Source organism: Carlito syrichta, unplaced genomic scaffold (genome assembly GCF_000164805.1).
Source record: "Carlito syrichta isolate Samal-C Ts95f unplaced genomic scaffold, Tarsius_syrichta-2.0.1 Scaffold312007, whole genome shotgun sequence".
Lineage (NCBI taxonomy): Eukaryota > Metazoa > Chordata > Mammalia > Primates > Tarsiidae > Carlito > Carlito syrichta.
Window position 1 is genome coordinate 219,370 of NW_007256103.1, and position 20,280 is coordinate 239,649.

Here is a 20,280-nt window from a genome sequence, read left to right on the forward strand (position 1 = left end):
CTTGATAGGTAGGTGTTGTACAAGTTTTTAAAAAGGCTTTATACTCCTTGATGTTTTCTTTCAGATTAATAGACATACTAAGTTTAAAAGAACTGGCAGTTATTTAAAACTTTTAGTGGATACTAGTAATTAGGGTACACTCCAACTTTGAGTCCTGAAACAAAAAGCAAAAGCAAAAATGAACAATAATTAACTCTTGATATTTCACGAGAAATTTTTTTAAAAGTAGCTAGAGAAAGAAGGCAGAAAAACACAGAATACCAATAATGGGAACAAAAAAGAGACTTATGAGTCAACAGTAAAAATAATACTAACTAATGATAGTTTACATCCATAAAATATTCTAGGCACAAGACACTACTTCAAGTATTTTATGGGTTGGGCTCAGTGGCTCAGCTTGTAATCCCAGCACTTTGGGAGGCTGAGGTGAATGGATTTCCCGAGTCTGTGGGTTTGAGACCAGCCCGGACAAGTGGGCGAGACCTTGTCTCTACAATAAATCAAAAATTAGCCAGGCGTGGTAGTACGCGCCTGTAGTTCCAGCTGCGGTGGCTGGGAGCATGCCACTGCACTTCAGTCTGGGCAACAGAGTGAGACTCCAATTCAAAAAAAAAATGTATGTTGTTTTGACTTATTTATTTTTCACAAAATCCTATAGAGTAAGTACTCTTAGTATTCCCATTCTACAGATAAGGAAAGATAAATACTGAAAGATTACATAACTGGCTCAAAGATCACTTTGCTTCCAAGTATGCAAGCCACGACTTAAACCCAGACTAGTTTGCACTGTGACCATTACTCTTTGTTGTCTCTGCATTATTGAGAATGGAGTTCACTCTAAACTAGGTATGGCCTCCGTTTAAGATGAATACTCCTACTCTGTTCTGCATCTGGTATTTTGATTTCCAGTAAGCAATTCTTCTGCAACATAGAACGAGTTCATAAAAGCAGAGCTTTAGACTTCTGAAATATGCCATACCTGAGATTTTGAAAGGCAACAACGAATGCTGCAATCACTGTGATGAACAGAACAAACATGTAAGCATAAAAAAGCAGAGTATCGGAAAGCCTTTCAAATGTATTAAAAGGCAGAAGACCAAAAGCTTCTTCACACAGATAGAGATTTGCATCAAAATCCCTAGGGAACAAATGGAAAGCAAAGTATTAAATTCAATACAAGGCAAGGAAACTACATTATATATTTCCTCAAAGTGAGTCTGTCATGAATAGTTGAAGGCACTACGGCAACTTAACTTTTAAAGTCTCTGCTAGCCGGGCTCGGTGGCTCAGCCTGTCATCCCGCACCTTTGGGAGGCTGAGGTGAGTGGATTGCCTGAGCCCGCGGGTTCGAGACCCGCCTGGGCAGCGAGACCTCATCTCTACAATAAATTAAAAAATCAGCCGGGCGTGGTAGCGCATGTCTATAATTCCGGCTACTTGGAAGGCTGAGGTGGAAGGATCGCCGGAGTCCAGCAGGTCGAGGCTGCGGTGGCCGAAAGCGGCCACTGCACTCCAGTCTGGGCAACAGAGTGAGACTCCAACTCAAAAAAAAAAAAGTCTCTGCTGACTCGATATAAAATGGCAAACACAGATCTTCAATTCAGCCATACCTTGTTGCTCCAAGCCCAAATTTTGCCTTTAGAAATTTAAATATGTGCTCATCTGACTTCAGGTTAAGAATTTTCTATTGGGGAGAGAGAAAACAAAAATCGCTGTTAGTGCCTTGGGCATGGTTTCCCGATAATTTCCCCTTGAATATGTATATTCAGTGTCCAATTTCACAGGAGTGTGTGTATGTGTGTATAAAATTAGCACATGTTCACAGTAGTTCTCAGAATTGAGGAATTCTAAAGCAGGGACTTTCAAACTCCTTCCTCTCCCCCCCCCCATTTTTAGCATAATCCCTTATTCAAAAAAATCTTATGCATAAGTTAAATATGCAAAATAGGTAATAAAAGATGAGCTTTTTTGGTTTTTGGGAAAAGGAAAAGGCTGAAGCACGGTGAATACAAGTTTTCAGACCAGAAAACCAACAATACAATGATCGGAAACCTCAGACAGATACAGCCCACAAAGCCTGTTTGGCTTTGGGCTTTTGATCTGCAGATACACTGATGCAAGACTCATTCACTCAAAGACAATTCAAGACAGTAGACCCTTAAGAGGTGGACAGACAAGTGCCAGTGCTCATCATCAGTGATGAGAATTTTAATTAACAATTTTATTTTTAAATTATGGCTTAAAAAATCCATGACATAAGTGGTGAACAAATTCTACCAGAAAAAAAAATGAAGATAGATTAAAAAATGTATAAAGCTAGAATTGAGATCAGTACACACAATATATTCATTAGAGATGAGCCACAAATCTGGTCTTGTGCATTCTAGCAGCAAATGCAAGGAGGGAGATAAATGCATTTATGTTACTCACAGGGTCATAAGAGTAAAACAAACCAGATGCTCAGAAGACAGCATGACAGACCTAGAACAGAGACTCAAGAGAAATTTTTCCCTTGAGTATAGCAAAAACAGCAAGGCATTTCAGACTATTTTTTCTAAGTCCTCTCATTGTAGATCACTGGAAAAATATCAAGTGCAATTCACAGATGTTATTCCACGGGGAGTCAGAAGGTGGTGGTCCAGGAATGTAGCTCTCTGCTAGCTGGTTTAATCCAAGATCAGATAACTGAGTATGTCAAGAAGGCAAATGGATGAACTGCATGTCTCTCAGTTAATCTTCCACAAAAATGCTGAATGCTCCAATCAAATAAGTGATATGCAATGAAGTATACAGAGTTTGAGAACACAGTTAGAGACAAGGACCTGGAACAAGGTATGTAACGTGGCTGACTGAGTGAATAGTCTTTTTTTTCCTATGAAAGTCAACAGACAGGGACCAGAACTACCATTCTCTTACAGAGGAGGAGGCGGCTACACTGCAGATGGCTCCTCTTCCGAGCCCAGCTTTCTAAGAAGGGGCACGACCATCCAAAGAAATCATTGTAGCTTTGCTCCAGCATGAAAATAAAGGGGAGAGCAAGGTCTAAGCACTTACGTGAAGGCTGCTCTCAAAAAAAAAAAAGTTCCTGGTAAAAATACTGAACACTTAAAAAATCTTAGCAAAATGGTCAGGCTTGGTGGCTCAGCCTGTAATTCCAGCACTTTGAGAGGCTGAGACGAGTGGACTGCCTGAGCCTGTGGGTTTGAGACCCACCCAGGCAACTTGGTGAGACCTCGTCTCTACAACAAATAAAAAATTAGCTGGGTGTGGTAGTGCGTGCCTGTAGTTCCAGCTACTTGGAAGGCTGGAGGGATCACCAGAGCCCAGCAGGTTGAGGCTGCGGTGGCCGGGAGTGGCCACTGCACTCCAGTCTGGGTGACAGAGCGAGACTCCAACTCAAAAAAAAAAAAAAAAAATCTTAGCAAAGTATCTGCTGGACATATAACAACTAGATACCTACTTAAGTTTCTAAATGAGTTATTCTGCTCATTAAATTTAAGTTGTTAAATATAAGTTAGTTAAATGTTAGGGAAAATGAGTCCAACTCTTTCCTAGCAGGAATGGGATAGCAAGACCGTTTACTTATTACCTGAGCTCCATAAAAATCATGTCATATTTTTTAGTACCATAGTGTACTAAACAGTGATTGTATAGAAAACTGTGTATACTATGGTCCTAAAAAGTAGAGTTTTTGAATTTACAGAAGTATTTATTTAATGCTTTTAAAGTTGAACTTCTAGAAAGGTTAATAACTTAAAAGGTGAGTGAGTTTAAGGTAGAACACGCTGAAGAGTGAATAGAAATCAGTGACAAAAATCAACAAAATAATCCTTGTTACTAAGACAAAGTTAAAACAAAGCCTGTTTAAAGTGAAGCTAGTAACTTCAGTGATGCTAATTTACTGTATAAAGCAAGAATTTAAAATTGAAAGTTTCAAAAAGCCAGGCACAATCCAAACACTTTGGGAGGTGGAGGTGAGAGGATTGCCTGAGCTCAGGGGTTTGAAGATTAGCCTGGGCAACTTGGCAAGATCTGGTCTCTACAATAAATCAAAAAGTTAGCTGGGTATGGTGGTGCACACTTGTAGTTTCAGCTATTTGGAAGGCTAAGATGGAAGGATCACCTGAGCCCAGCAGATCGAGGCTGTGGTAGCCATGAGCATGCCACCGCACTTCAGCTGGGGTGACAGAGTGAGATTCCCACTAAAAAAAAATATGTATCTATATATACACATATATCTATATATATTAAAATATATATGAAAAGTTTCAGAAATTATCTACAATGCTAAAAGTTAATTTAAAAAATACATTAAATATGTCACTTTATTAACTTACCTTAATTATGTTGTTGAGAAAAAGTGTCAAACATAAAACCACAAATAAATGTAACAAAAGTTTCCCAAGTCTATTAAGGAAGCTTCCAGTTTTCAGATTTTTCTAGAAATTAAAAGAGTTGTGTTTTAATTCTTCAACTTTAACATAACTACATAAACATTGACAATGAGATTACTTAAGGATGTAAAACACTGGATTATACAATATAAAGGAAAAATAATTGGAAATATAACCTAATCTTCATGAGGTTACACTGTCTTAATGTCTGTAAATTTTCTAGTAGTAAATGAATCCCTTAATAATAAACTTCATCAGATGAATAAATGTGTCCTAGTCTTTTTTTTTTTTTTTTTGAAAGACCTTTGCAACAGAGTTTTTGTTTTTCAAGGACTTCACCAGCAGAGTATTGGGGTCTGCCACTTGGAAGGTACTCAGAAAATGCTGACTGAACAAATCATTACATTATTTATCTATTAATTCATATATCACAGACATATCTATACCCCAATTAAAGACTTAACAACATGAAAAAATGAATTGTGCTCTTTGATATATACTAGTTTTCTCAGAATCTTCAGGTAACTATATACCAAAAAATATAATATCATCTAAGGAGTTCAAATATGAACATCACTTACAATTAAGGCTAAAAAGATGAATAAGAGCTAATGTTTTTTGATTGTTTTTGTAGAGACAGGGTCTCACTCTGTCATCCAGGTTGGCACACAGTGGTGCAATCATAGCTCACTGTAGCCTCAAACTCCTGGGCTCAAGTAATCCTCTCACCTCTGCCTCCCAAGTAGCTAGGACTGCAGACATGTGGCACCATGTCTGGTTAATTTTTTAATTTTTATTTTTAGTAGAGAAGGGGGTCTTGCTATGTTGCCCAAGCTGGTCTCAAACTCCTGGCCTCAGGCGACCCTTCCATGTCAGTCTTCCAAAGTGTTAGGATGACAGGTGTGAGTCACCATGCCCAGACTGAAGTGCTGTTTCTAACAGTCAGCTAAAAGTCTGGTTTAAAAAAAAGATCTTGATTACAGTTTATCCTCAGCAATTCTCACTCAAAAGACAACAAATTTTCCTTAAAAGAACTTATCCTTCTTAAAGTAGAAATGTTTATAGCATATAAATATTTAAAACAGACTTTGTTAAAATTTAAGGCAAAAACAAATGACTCAAATTTCATGTGAATGTAAGAAGTTTAATTATATAGCAAAGGCAAAAGATTAGGCCGATGTTTTCAAACATATTTTACAATACCCTAGGAAATGTCCCATTATTTTTAAAGGTATTTATTTGGATCCTGAAAATTTTCAAAACAGAGTTAATTGCAATTCACTTAAAATAGGTAACATGCTATGAAAGGATGGAAAAAAAGTAGTGTTACTACATGAAAAACAATAAGGTGTCCACCAACTTGAACAACTGTGGTGAACACCTTCACACAGGTAACAGATTCTTCTCAATCCTGAGTTCACACACACAAAAGTTAAAAATTTTTCTCTTTTATTGCAACTTCAAATCAGTGACAGTCAACGAAGCATCTTCGGCTAATCCCTGAAGTAAACTTCCAGTTCTCTAAATTAGTATAACTGTCAGAACAAAGGGATGACTATGACCTCAGAAAGCTTGAAACAAGCTGGGCTTGGTGGCTCAACCTGTAATCCCGCGCTTTGGGAGGTTGAGGTGGGTGGATTGCCTGACCCGCGGATGAGGGCAACTTGGTGAGCCCTCATCTCTACAATAAATCCAAAAATTAGCCAGGCGTGGTAGCGCATGCCTGTAGCTCCAGCTACTTGGAAGGCTGAGGCAGAAGGATCGCTGGAGCCCAGCAGGTTGAGGCTGCGGTGGCCGGAGCGGCCACTGCACTCCAGTCTGGGTGATAGAGTGAGATTCCAACTCAAAAAACAAACAAACAAACAAACAGAAAGCTTGAAACAGAATGGCGCAACATACACTTAAAAAGCAAACAATACCACTTGTGCTTTCTAGTGGGAATTGGTTCATAAATTTCCCTTGTATGCTGTATGAAAATAAGGCTCAATGAACCACACTTTTTTTGTTTTAGGTTTACTTGGATAAAGGACAAAAAAAGTCCTACCTGAAGTTTTCTTGCAATTAATACTGAAAGGTTAAAACTGATAAGCAATGATCCAAGAATCATGGAATTAAAAAACTGAAGAATGCAGACCAGGAGTAAACCTGTTATCTGTATACCATACAGCCATGTTGCCTGCAACAATCAAAGATTAGATGGTTAAATAAATTTTACCAAGAGACCACTTCATGCTTTCACGTTGGCCATTAGCCAAATACATCTCAGGTTACAAATAAGGCAGAAAACACACTCAGCTACCAGAAGCAGTCTAAAAAAGGAAACAAAATACACATACCAACTGTTTGTTTACCTTTTAACAGAACATTCTAAATCTTGTAACATTAATTAAAAGAGAAATGAACAGGGATTATAAGAAGCAGAAGAAGCAAACAATGGCATAAATGTATTCTGGGACCGTTTGTAATCTTCAGTTTTCTTTTGAATTCATTTACAGTTACTGTTCACAGTCAACAATAAGTACTTTACTGCATTCCATCATGTCCTAATTTTCCATACTATACACTTTAGGACTGTGTCATATATTGCTTCATTTTGTCTGCATGTGTGTGCCTGAACCCCCGGGCTGGGTTAAGAACCCCTCTGGCAACACAGTTTTCCCCTCTTAGTATCAGAGCCGGTAGTGGCTGAGAAAATGAGCCTGGGCATCAGGAATACTTGTATCCTGCAGTCCTGATTCTGGTGTAAACCAGCTGTGTGACCTTAGTGGTTCACCTGGTGAATGGGATATGATTATGTTTTCCTCATAAGTGGCTACGAGGTCTCTTAGAACAACCGGATATGGTAATGCATTAAACTGCTGGCACGTAATAAGTGCTCACTAAGGATAACTCTGATGTAATAAAAATTGTTCACAGGTTGACATTGAAAGAAGCAAAATGCAATCGACTTGAACACACAAAAAATACCACAAAGAACAAAAGGCAGTCCCTAATAAAGAGTTGATACCTTTCCTGTTCATTTTCTTCTTTTAAACTAGGTATTTCCATACTCAGATTGGCTTATGAAAAAAATACCAGTTTTATTCAGCAGCAAATCAGATGTTCCCACGGCTTTGTTCTCTTAACCTCAAGGGAAACAAACCCATATCAAGCATTGAAACAGTTCAGAGCTTTCGCTTGGTATTATTGGAAACTCAGGAAAATGTATGTTGATGGTTTTTAGCATTATAAAGATAATGTATCTTACTGTAGGAGAAAGAGAAAACTCAGAAAAACATAAAAAAGACACCAACTGATAGAAAGGTGTGCTCTAGAGTCAAAATCCAACACTATTACCTATAGAAATATTAATTTCACAGCAGTGTACAATATGTCATATAGAACACTTAATATCACATTATACAGCAGAATTTTCTCACATCAATGGTTACTCTATGAAAACTTGAATTTTAAATGGGTATATAACATTCCACAACACAGCATTATTTGTCTGCTGTGGGACCATTTAGGTGCTTCTAGCTTTTTACATTATTAATGTTATTTTGAACTTTCCTTTTAAAAAATCCTCAGGTCATTATATTTGATTATTGCGTTCACTGCTGTATCCCTAGCACCTAAAAGAATGCCCACTAGAACAGTGTCCCTTAATAAATATTGAAGGAATGAATGAATACATTCATTTCCTTAGGATAGATTTCTAAAAGTAGAATTACTGGTTAGAGAATGAAAACATTTTTTCTTTTTAATAGTTTTATTAGGATATAATTTATAGACCAGGCACAGTGGCTCAAACCTGCAATCCCAGATTTTGGGAGGTGGAGGCAAGAGGACTGTCTGAGCCTCGGGGTGTGAGACCTCATCTCTACAATAAATCACAAAATTAGTTGGGTGTGGTGCCATATGCCTGTGGTTCCAGCTACTTGGAAGGCTGAGGTGGAAGGATCACCCGAGCCCAGCAGGGCAAGGTTGTGGTGGCTATGAATGTGCCACTGCACTCCAGCCTGAGCGACAGAATGAGACCCCAATTAAAAAAAACACAGATATAATTTGTATACTTTCATACTCATTTAAATTACACAATTTGCAACTTTTGATATAGTCACAGCATTGTGCAACTATCACCACAGACTAATTTTAAGACATTCTCATTACTTCGAAGAAACCTCAAGTTTACATGCCATCACTGGCCGTTATCTCCTCCCCTCAGCCGTCGGTGACCATTCATGTACTGTCTCTACACATTTTCATATTCTGGACATTCCATGTAAGTGGAACGATGCAAAGTGAGGTTTTGTGTGACGGCTTCTTTTACTTAGTACGATGCCTTCGAGTCTCATTCATGCTGTAGCATGTGTCAGGATTCTCCTGCACCGAATAGTACTGATCGTACGGCTATACTACATTTTGTCTATCCGTTCGTCAGCTGACGGGCACTTGGGTGGTTTCCCCTTTCGGGCTATGAATCGCACTGTGGTGATCATATTACACATGTTTTTGATGGGTATATACATTTTCACTTTCCTTGGATATATATCTAGGAGTAGGACTGTCACATCATGTGGCAACTCTTACGCTTTAAATCTGAGGAAAGGCTGTTTTTTCTACGTGACTGTACCATTTTACGATTCTATCAACATGTGAGAGTTTCAATGTCTCCACATACTCAACAATATTTGTCATCATTATTATTTTTTTTTAACTTAGGCATACGAGTGGGTATAAAGTGGTATCTCACTGTGGTTTTGATCTTTATTGCTCTGATAGCCAGAGATGTTGAGCATCTTGTCATTTGTTTATTGAACATTTATAAATATTATTTGGAGAAATGTTTATACACATCTTTTGTCCATATTTTATTGTTGAAGGAGTGGTATGAGTTCTTTAGATATTCTGGAAGTCCCTTATCAGATATATAATTGGCAAATATTCTCTCCCACTCTATGGATTGCCTTTTGACTTTCTTGACGGAAGACTTTGAAGCACAGAAGTTTTAAATTTTGATGAAGTCCCATTCACCAATATATATATTTTTTAGTCACTTGTACTTTTTGAATTAGACTTGTTCTACTCCAACGTCATGAAGAGTTATTCTTATGTTTTCTTCTATAAGTTTTATATTTTTAGCTCTTATACTTAGGTCTATTATACATTTTAAATTAATTAGCATGTATGGGGAGAGGAGGGGATCTGACTTCGTTCTTCTGCATGTGAATATCCAGTTATTCCAGCACCACTTGTTGAAAAGACTATTCTTTCTCTATATCTTCACACCCTTGCTGAAAAGCAATTGTCTATTTTTTATGAGGGTTTACTTCTCTTCTCTCAATTCTATTCCACTGATTTCTGGCTATCCCTTCCGCCAGTATCACACTGTCCTGAGTACTGTGGCTTTGTAGTAAGTTTTGACACTGGACGGTTTGAGTCTCCCAACTTTATTATTATTTTTCCAGATTGTTTTAGCTATTCTGGGTCCTTTGTGTTTCCATATGAATTTTAGGATCAGCTTGTCAATTTTCGCAAAAAACCTACCTGGGATTCTGAGGGGGAATGTGTTGAATCTGTAGTTCAATTGGGGAGTATTGCCATTTTAAGAACAGTAAGTATTCTAATCCAAGAACGTATCTTTCAATTTATTTAGGCCTCTAATATTTTCAAATGTTTTATAGTGTTCAGAATACAAGTCTATACCTTCTTTGCTAAATATATACCTACATATTGAATTCTTTTTGATGCTATTCCTTCTAGGAAATGTTTGTGTCCTTTGTTCTCTTTTCTCATTGGTTTGTAAATGTTTTTCTCATTGGTTTGTAGGAATTCTTTAAGGATACTCATTTACAAACACTTTCCCCCCGCCAAAAGATTTATTTTGCCTTTATTTAGGGGTATTTTTTTTGATGCTGGATAAACTTAGAAAAAGAGACAGTTTGTGTAACAACAAGATTGCAGAGTTTTATAAATGTAATGATACTCTAGGTTCAAGAAAAATATTGCTAGTAAGCAGCCAAAAATGTAAATTAAGCAGTATTGTACATTAGAAAGTCCTGGATTAACAGTGGAACAGTTGATATCCCTTCCCAGCTTCTATTAGTACAGTACAATATAGAAACAAGGCAGCAATAATACAGTTGTTGAGCTGCACGTTTCCAAGTATATGTGGATTTTCTTCTGCTTCTGTCACTCCTGGGACAGGAAGCCCAACACCCTGTTTTCCTCCTCCTTATCAGGCTACTCAATTCACACTGAGACAACAAGAATGAAGACCTTTATAATGATCCACTTTCATTTAATGAATATATATTCTCTTCCTTATAATTCTAATAACATTTTCTTTTCTCTAGCTTACTTTATTGTAAGAATATAGTATACAATGCATAACTTACAAAATACGTGCTGATTAATTGTTTTGTTATTGATAAGGCTTCTGGTCACCAGTAGGCTATTAGTAGTTAAGTTTTTGAGAATCAAAAGTTATACATGGATTTTTGATTGTGCAGGGGATGGAGGGGACACCCAACTGTGGTGCTATTCAAAGTCAACTATATATTCATTCTGTACTGAATAACAGAAATTTTCTTCAATGAATCATGAGCATAACTACAGTTAACATTTGCTTAACGTTCACAAAATATCAGGCACTGCTCTAAATAACTCATTTTTTTTTTTTCTGAATTGGAGTCTCACTCTGTCACCCAGACTGGAGGGCAGTGGCCGCTCCTGGCCAACGCAGCCTCGACTGCTGGGCTCCGGCAATCTGTCTCAGCCTTCCAAGTAGCCGGAACTACAGGCGCGTGCTATCACGCCCAGCTAATTTTTTAATTTATTATAGAGATGAGGTCTCACCAAGTTGCCCAGGCGGCTCTTGAACCCAAAGACTCAGGCAATCCACTCACCTCAGCCTCCCAAAGCACTGGGATTACAGGCAGAGCCACCCAGCCCGGCTCTAAATAACTCATTTTAAGCCTAGGTAGTCTGGTTCTAGAGTCTGTATTCTTTACCACTATGCTGTACTGGCTAAAATATAAGTAGTGTCATAAAGACTCAGAACTTTAGTATCAAAGCCTGTTAAAATTGAAAAGGTTTTAGTTCTCCAAGGCAATTACAGCTATCGCCACAAGTTTGTAATTGAACTAATCTTTTCAAAGAACTGGTTTTTTAAAATTTCACTGATTCTTTTATTCTTATGTTTCCAATATCACTGACTTCTGCTCTTATCCTTTTATTTTCTTCCTTCTGCTTGTATTGGGTTTATTCTGCCTCTTTTTTATTTTTATTGTTTATTTACTTATTTATTATAAAGATGTGGGGTACAACTCAGTGTTAGTTATACAAACTCTGATTATGCAGGTACCCTTGCTGATGCTTCTTTTTTCTTTTTTCTTTTATTTATTTATTTTTTTGAGTTGGAGTCTCACTCTGTCGCCCAGGTTGGAGTGCAGTGGCCACTCCAGGCCACTGCAGCCTCGACCTGCTGGGCTCCAGCGATCCTTCCGCCTCAGCCTTCCAAGTAGCCAGAACTCAGGTGCGCGCTACCCCACTCGGCTAATTTTTTTGATTTATTGTAGAGATGAGGTCTCACCAAGTTGCCCAGGCGGGTCTCGAAACCGCAGGCTCAGGCAATCCACTCACCTCAGCCTCCCAAAGGCGCGGGATTACAGGCTGAGCCACCGAGCCTGGCTCGTTTTTATTTTTTAGGGTGACAGTTTATAGATTAATGATTTCAGACTTTTCCTCTCTTTTTTTATGGGTGGGGGCCTTACATCTATATTTTTACTATTATTTTCTGACATCTTAGCAAATTATTCACTCATTCTAATGTTATAAATCCTGCTTTTTCAGTTTTTCCAGCAGGGGAAACTTTAGGGCACTTTCTGAATGTATTTCCCAAAGCAGGTCTTCACTGGGGCTGTGCAAGCAACCGCCATCACTCTAGATGCCGGATCGCTGAGGTGGAGACGGGAGGCCCCGCCACTCCCGCCCCTCCCGTGGGTCCTACCAGGTGGACGCCTGTCCCAGCCCCACCTCCCTCTGGGGCACTCACTCCTCCTTAGTCCTCCTCCTCTGTGCCCAGCCCTCCTCCCTTGGGCCCGCTACCAGGAGCTGCCCCCACTTCTGTGTTCGGCGCCCTCCCTCTCTTTCACTATATATAAAATGTAACTCAAAATGGATTAAATACTCAAATATAAGACCCCAAACCATAAAGTTCCTGAAGAAAACCTAGGAAAAACGCTTCTAGATACTGTCCCAGGCAAAAAATTTACATCTAAGACGCCTTAAAACAAATGTGACAAAAACAACAAATGAGACTTAGTTAAACCAAAAGCTTCTGCATAACAAAAGAAATAATCAGCAGAGTAAACAGACAACCTACAGAGTGGGAGAAAATATTCACAAACTACATCCAGCAAAGGACTAATATACAGAATCTACAAGGAATTCAAACAAATCAGCAAGAAAATAAATAAATAACCCCATTAAAAAGTGGGCGAACGCTGGGCTCGGTGGCTCAGCCTGTAATCCCGCGCCTTGGGAGGCTGAGGTGAGTGGACTGCCTGAGCTCGCGGGTTCCAGACCCACCCGGGCAACTTGGCGAGACCTCATCTCCACAATAAATCCAAAAATTAGCCGGGCGTGGTAGCGCACACCTGTAGTTCCAGCTACTTGGAAGGCTGAGGCGGAAGGATCGCCGGAGCCCAGCAGGTCGAGGCTGTAGTGGCTGGGAGCGGCCACTGCACTCCAGTCTCTCCAGTCTGGGGGACAGAGTGAGACTCCAACTCAAAAAAAAAAAACAAAAAACAGTGGGCAAACAACATGAACAGACATATCTCAAAAGAAGATAACAAATGGTCCACAAACATGAAAAAACATCACAAATCATCAGGGAAATTGCAAGTTAAAACCACCTTACCCCAATGGACATTATTAAAAAGTCAAAAAACAATAGATGCTGCAGATGCAGTGATAATTTCACTACTGGTGGGAATGTAAATTAGTACAACCTATGAAAAACAGTGTGGAGATTTCTCAAAGAGCGAAACTTCATTTGAACCAGCAATCCCATTACTGGTTATCTACCCAAAGGAAAAGAAGTCATTATACAAAGAAGACACCTGTACTTGTATGTTTATCACAGCACAATTCACAATTGCAAAGATTTAGAATCAACCTAAGTGTTCAACAAGTGATAAGATGAAGAAAACGACACACACACACACACACACACACACACACACACACACACACACACACTATTCAACCACAAAACAGAATGAAACAATATCCTGTGCAGCAACTTGGATGGAAATAGAGGGCTTTCTCCTAAGTGGAGTAACTGATAAAACAGAAAACCAAATACTACATGTTCTCACTTAAGCAGATGGGAGCTAAATTATGGGTCCAAAAGACATACAGAATGGTATAATGGACATTGGAGACTCAGAAGGGGGTAAGGTGGGAGGGAAGTAAAGGATGAAAAATCTATCTACTGAGTACAATGTACACTATTTGAGTGATGGGTACACCATTAGACCAGATTTCACCACTTAACAATTCATCCTTGTAACCAAAACCATGCCAGGCACAGAGGCTCACGCTTGTAAACCCAGCACTTTGAGGCTGAGGTGGGAGGAATGCCTAAGCCCAGGAGTCTAAGACCAGCCTAGGCAACATAAGGAGACCTCTTCTCTACCAAAAAAAAAAAAAATCAAAATATTAGCCAGGCGTGGTGGCATGTATTTACATTCCCACCAAAAGTGTAGTCCAGCTACTCAGGAGGCCAAGGCAGAAGGATCACCTGAACCCAGGAGGTGGAGAACGCAGTGAGCCCTGATCATGCCACTGCATTCCAGTATGAGTGACAGAGTGAGACCCCGACTCAAAAAAAAACAAACCCATGGCACTCTTAAAGATACTGAAATTTTAAAAAGATTATGTTGGTTGATGGTGTGTTGGATTCTACATTCTTGATCATTTTCTGTCTGGTGTTCTATCGACTGTTAGAGAAGAATACTGAAGTCTCTTACTACAATTGTAGATTTGTCCCTTTCTTCTTTCAGTTCCGTCAGTTTTTGCTTCACATATGTTGCAATTTTGTTGTTTGGTACATACACATTTAGGACTGCTATGTCTTCTCGATGCATTGATCTTTTTTTTTTTTTTTTTTGAGTCAGGGTCTTACTGTCACCCAGCCTGCTGGAGTGTAGTGGCAGGATCATGACAATCACAGCTCACAACAGCCTCAACTTCCTGGGCTCAGGTGAGCCTTCCACCTCAGCATTGTGAGTAGCTGGGACTACAGGTTCATGCCACCATGTCTGGCTAATTTTTTTTGATTTTTTGTAGAGACAAGGTATTGCCATGTTTCTCAGGCTTGTCTTGAACTCCTGGGCTCAAGTAATCTGCTGGTCTTTGCCTCCCAAAGTGCTGGGATTATAAGCGTGGGCCATCGCGCCTGGCCTTCATTTTTTTTTCAGTCGAGATCTCACCCTGTCACACAGGGTAGAGTTCAGTGGCACAATCGCGGCTCACTGCAGCCTCAACTTTCTGGGCTCAGGTGATCTTTCCACCTCAACCTTCGTAGCTGAGACTACAGGTACGTGGCACCACACCTGGCTAATTAAAAAAAAAATTTTTTTGTACAGACAAGGTCTTGCTATGTTGCCCAGGCTGGTCTTGAGCTCAAGCAATTCTCCTGCCTTGGTCTCCCAAAGTACTGGGATTACAGGTGTGAGCCACAGTGCTGGCCTGATTCTTTTACCCTGCTCCGTCCAAGTAATCTTCTTTGCTCTCATGTCTACTTTATCTGATATTAATATAGTTACTCTTCCCTTTTGATTAATGGTTGCATGATATATCTTTTTCCATTCTTTACTTTCAATCTACTTATATTGTTGTGTTTGAGTTGGGTCATGCTTTTAAATCTACTCTGTCAGCTCTTTTAATGAGTTTATTTAGATAATTACCTTTAAGGTAATTATTACCATGTTAGGTCTTAAATTGGCTATTTTAATCTGTGTTTATTTTGTTTCATTTTTCTTGCCTCCCTGTGAGTTACCTGAACATTCTTAGAATTCCATTTTTTATTTATCTATAGTGTTTTTGGTGTATATCTCTGTACAAACTTTTTTAGTGGCTCTTCTGGGTATTACAATATGCATTCATAACTTATTACAGTCTAGTAGTGTGAACATTTTACGAGTTTGAGTGAAGCACAGAAATCTTACTGCCATCTAAGTCCCTTTGCCTTTCTCATTCATAATATTCTGTCTTAAATTATTTCTTCTATATACAATGAATACTACATAAAACATTATAATTTTTGCTTCAGTTATCAAATATAACCTCAAAACTCAAGAGAATGAAAGTTTATTATATTTATTCACATTTTTACTCTCCGCATTGCCTCCTTTTTCTTCTTGTTTTTAAATTCCTTCTTTTATCGTTTCCTTTCTGTTTCAAAAACTTCTTTTAGCTATTCTTTTAGGATAGGCCTGTTGGCAACAAATTCTATTAGTTTTCCTTCACTGAGAATGTTTCGATTTCTTCTTCATTCTTGAAGGTTATTTTCACTGGGTACAGGATTCTGGGTTGGCTGTTCTTTTTTTTTTTTCATCATCTGAAAAATAATGTGCCACTTCCTTCTTGTCTCCACGGTTTTTTTTTTTTATGAGAAATCCATTGCCATTTAAATCAGTTTTTCCCCATAGGTAAGTATCATTTTTCTCTGACTACTTTCAAGATTTTTTTCTTTACCTCTAGTCTCCAGAAGTTTGATTATAATGTGTCTTGGTGTGATTCTACTTGGATTTATCCTATTGGACATTAGCTCAGCTTCTTAATCCTGTAGGTTTATATCTTTTGCTAAACTTGGGAAAATTTTAGTTATTTTTTTAAAAAGTATTTATTTGAATATTCTTTTCAGTCATACACTCTTTCTCTTCTCCTTCTGGGATTCTGATTACATAAATTTTATTCTACTTTATTTTATTCTTCCTCTTTTTATTTTTTTAAGAGATGGAATCTTGCTCTGTTACCTGGGTTGGAGTGTAATGGTGTGATTACAGCTCACTGTAGCCATGAACTCCTGGGCTCAAGAAATCCTCCAGCTTCAGTCTCCCAAACTGCTAGGACTATAGGCAATGTGCCACCTTAATCAAGCTAAATTTAAAAATATTTTTTAAAGCCGGGCTCGGTGGCTCAGCCTGGAATCCTGTGCTTTGGGAGATTGAGTGGATTGCCTGAGCCCGCGGGTTCGAGACCCACCTGGGCAACTTGGCGAGACCTCATCTCTACAATAAATCAAAAATCAGCTGGGTGTGGTAGCACGTGCCTGTAGTTCCAGCTACTTGGAAGGCTGAGGCAGAAGGATCACTGGAGCCCAGCAGGTCGAGGCTGCGGTGGCCGGGAGTGGCCACTGCACTCCAGTCTGGGCGACGGAATGAGACTCCAACTCAAAAAACATATATATATATATATTTTAGAAATGAGGTTTTACTGTGTTGTTCAGGCTGTCTCAAACTCCTGGCCTCAAACAACCCTCCCAAGTAGCTGAGATTACAGGCACTCTCCATCATGCTCTGCCTGATTACACGAATTTTAGACTTTTTGTTATTGTCTCACAAGTCCTTGAGGCTGTATTCATTTTGTTTTCCATTGTATTTTTTCTTATTCAGATGAGGTAATTTCTAAATTGTTTTATCTTCAAGTTCACTTATTCTTTCCTCAGACCACTTCACTCTGCTATGGAGCCCATTCACTGAGTTTTAAATGTTGGATACTGGAATTTTTCACATCTGGAATTTCCACTTGCTTTTTCTTTGTAGTTTCTATTTCTTTGCTTTGAGTTTGTATTTTTATGTGTTTCAATATATTTGTAATTACTCAATAAAGATTTTTTATGATGAATGCTTTAAATTCCTTGTCAGATAATTTCAATTTCTATGTGTCTGGGCATCTGTTGAATGTCTCTTTTCACTCAAGAAAGATTTTCCTGATTCTTAGTATAAGAGATAATACTCAGTTGTATCCTAGTATATCATGGGACTCAATCTTATTTAAATCTACTGTTTTAGCAGTCCTCCTCTGGCACCATGTGTCTTAGTCTGTTCAGCCTGCTATAACAAAATGTTATAACCTGGATAGCTTAAAAACAACACAAAAACGTATTTCTCAGGGTTCTGGAGGTTGGGAGGTCCAACATCAAGGCACCAGCAGATTCACTGTCTGACAAGCATCTGTTTCCTGGTTCACTGATGGCACCTCCTTGCTGTGTCCTTACATGGTGAAAGGGGTGAAACAGCTCCCTTAGTCTTACTTGATAATGGCTCTAATTATCTCCTAAAAGCCCTGTCTCCTAATACAATCACCTTGGGGGTTAGGATTTCAGCATATGATTTTGCGGGAACACAAACATTCAAAGCATAGCACCATGCTAGCACTATGCTAGTGGGGAAAGAAGGGTGCTGCTTCATTACCTGCAGAAGGAGGCGTAAGTTCAGGGTGCCTACTGGACCTTCCACTGGCATCTGGGGGGCAGGGAGATGGTGTATCTCCTTACTGCTGGATGACGGCGAGTGAGTTCAGGATCGCTATAAGCCTCTGCTACACTGATTGTGGCTTCTGCAATGATTCTGGCTGCCTCATTATGGCTTCTCACATGGCCTTGACTGACAATGTAGAATGGGACAGTAGGAAAGAAAAGCTTATTAAACTTCTGGATGGTGGTTAGAGTCCCAGCTTTCCTGCTGGCAGGGAGGGGATAGAATGTCTCATTACTACTGAGTGGGGGTTAAGTACAGGCTCCCCATGTGGTCATCAATGGCACCTCTGAGATGGTGAAAGTTCTGGCTCCCCACTAGACTTCTCTGACATTGCCCTAGCAGGAAGCCAGGAGTGCCTAGTTATAGCTAGGTGAGGGCAGAAGTCTGGGCTCCACACTGAACTTTTGCTGATGGAGATGGGAGTGAGGCTACAGCTTTTTCTGTGGCATCTGACTAGAATAGGGCACTTAGTGTCTGAAAGTTTTCTGTCTTGCTAGGTTTCCCCTCTTCTGGTCCTTCTGCTAAAGAGAGTAGGCTTTTCTTTGGCCTTTTATATTTTGTCTGAGTCCACTGGTATTTCTAGGTTCCTGACTGCCCCAGCACCCAGTCTAGGATATATGAGGCAAAAAGAAAACCCAGGGAACTCACTTCCATATTTTCCCTCTGGTCTCAAGGTCTCTAGTCTGCTTTCTTTTCTCCACTTCTCAAACTCTTCATATGTTTGTTTTACATATATTGTCCAGGGTTTTTAACTGTACTCTGGGGATGAACAGGGAGAAGTATTGTCTACTCCATCTTGTCTGAAACCATATGGAGTACTTAAAACCATTTCTTAGACATTTATCATTAATTTGTCTTGTTTCAACAATGGGTTAAGAAAACGATATCAACCTCCACATTTTGACCTTTAATGAAGCGAAAGTATACTGTTTGCTGTTCTTTTTTTTTTTTTTTTAAACTTCTGTTCACATTTCTGACTGGAAATTTGAGTTTCTGTTGGTAAGGGGTTTTCTATCTTTCATGAAAAGATGACAAATGTACTGAAGAAGATTTTGCTTCTTACCACCACACCAAGCTATGAATCTTTTCTATGCCAATTATTCTGACTCTTTTTCATTTGACATGTTTACAGAGAAGTAATTCTTATTTATTAAAAAACTACCTGCACATGCATGTTTATTGCAGCACTATTTACAAGAGCAAAAACATGGAACCAACTGTGCTGCCCATCGAAAGTAGACTGGACTAAAAAAATGTGGTACATACACACGATGGATATTATGCAGCCATAAAGAAAGACAAAATTATAAACTTTGCTGTAACTTGGATAGATTTAGAGTCTGTAATACTCAGTGATCTACCACAAAAACAAAGAACTGAGTACCACACGTTCTTACTCATAAGTGGACCCTGAACAATTATCATAATATTATAAGAAAGGGATTGGCAGATGTGGGAAACGGCCAGCGGAAGGAGCAAGGGGTGCACACTTCCTCAACAAGGATACCTGATCTCAAACCAGGTGATATGGGGGCCAAAGTGAGGTCCAAACTTTACCTGTACAATGACCATTTGTATACCTAATCCTGAATTATACCCCACATCTCTAAAATAAAAATTAAAAAAAAAAACGCAAAATCAAAGCTCAAAAAAGTTAAATCACTTGCCTGAGCTTATAGAGCTAGCAAATTATTTTCAGAGCTGGTAGTAGCAACTTGGTTTTATAACTCAGGATCTTTTCATTAGAATAATGTTCTTCTTTGAAATCCAATACTTATAATCATTTCTAACATCAACATAGCTTCAAACTGAATATAAAATAAATTAGCTGTGTTATTTTATTTATTTATTTATTTATTTATATCAGATATTTGGACTGAGAATTTTAATTCAATAAATACTGAGTAGGTATTATGTTCTATAGCAACAGATGAGGTTCCTGTCCTGCAGAATCTCTTCTTGAGAGGAGACCAACACATAGCTGCATTATTTTAAAATTTTGTGTATGTGTATCAAAACAGTAACTTTTACTGTTTTACAATTTTAAAAGAAATTCATATTTATTACCCCCCCAAATGCAAAAGCTCTAAAGAATGAATATACAGAACATTTAGTTAAATATTGTTCCATATGAGGGGAGGGAACTAATAGTTATATAATTCTTTGTTACAGATATACCATAATTTTTTTTTTTTTTTTTGAGTTGGAGTCTCACTCTGTCGACCAGACTGGAGGGCTCAACCAGCTGGGCTCCGGCAATCCTTCCGCCTCAGCCTTCCAAGTAGCTGGAATTACAGGAGTGTGCTGCCACATCCGACTAATTTTTGATTTTTTTTTTTTTTTTTTTTTTT

The 20,280-nt window shown here is 38.8% G+C and overlaps 1 protein-coding gene across 1 annotated transcript in view; it reads right to left on the bottom strand.

The window, feature by feature from the left end:
* The window catches only part of DPY19L3 (dpy-19 like 3 (C. elegans)), an 85,700-nt gene that overhangs the window by 27,305 nt on the left and 38,115 nt on the right, over positions 1 to 20,280 (bottom strand). The window contains exons 8-11 of the mRNA XM_008069415.2: positions 6,439 to 6,570; positions 4,338 to 4,439; positions 1,611 to 1,684; positions 980 to 1,138 (exon numbers count right to left, since the gene is read on the bottom strand). Coding sequence (XP_008067606.2) covers positions 980 to 1,138; positions 1,611 to 1,684; positions 4,338 to 4,439; positions 6,439 to 6,570 — 467 coding nt within the window. The remainder of the gene's footprint in view (positions 1 to 979; positions 1,139 to 1,610; positions 1,685 to 4,337; positions 4,440 to 6,438; positions 6,571 to 20,280) is intronic.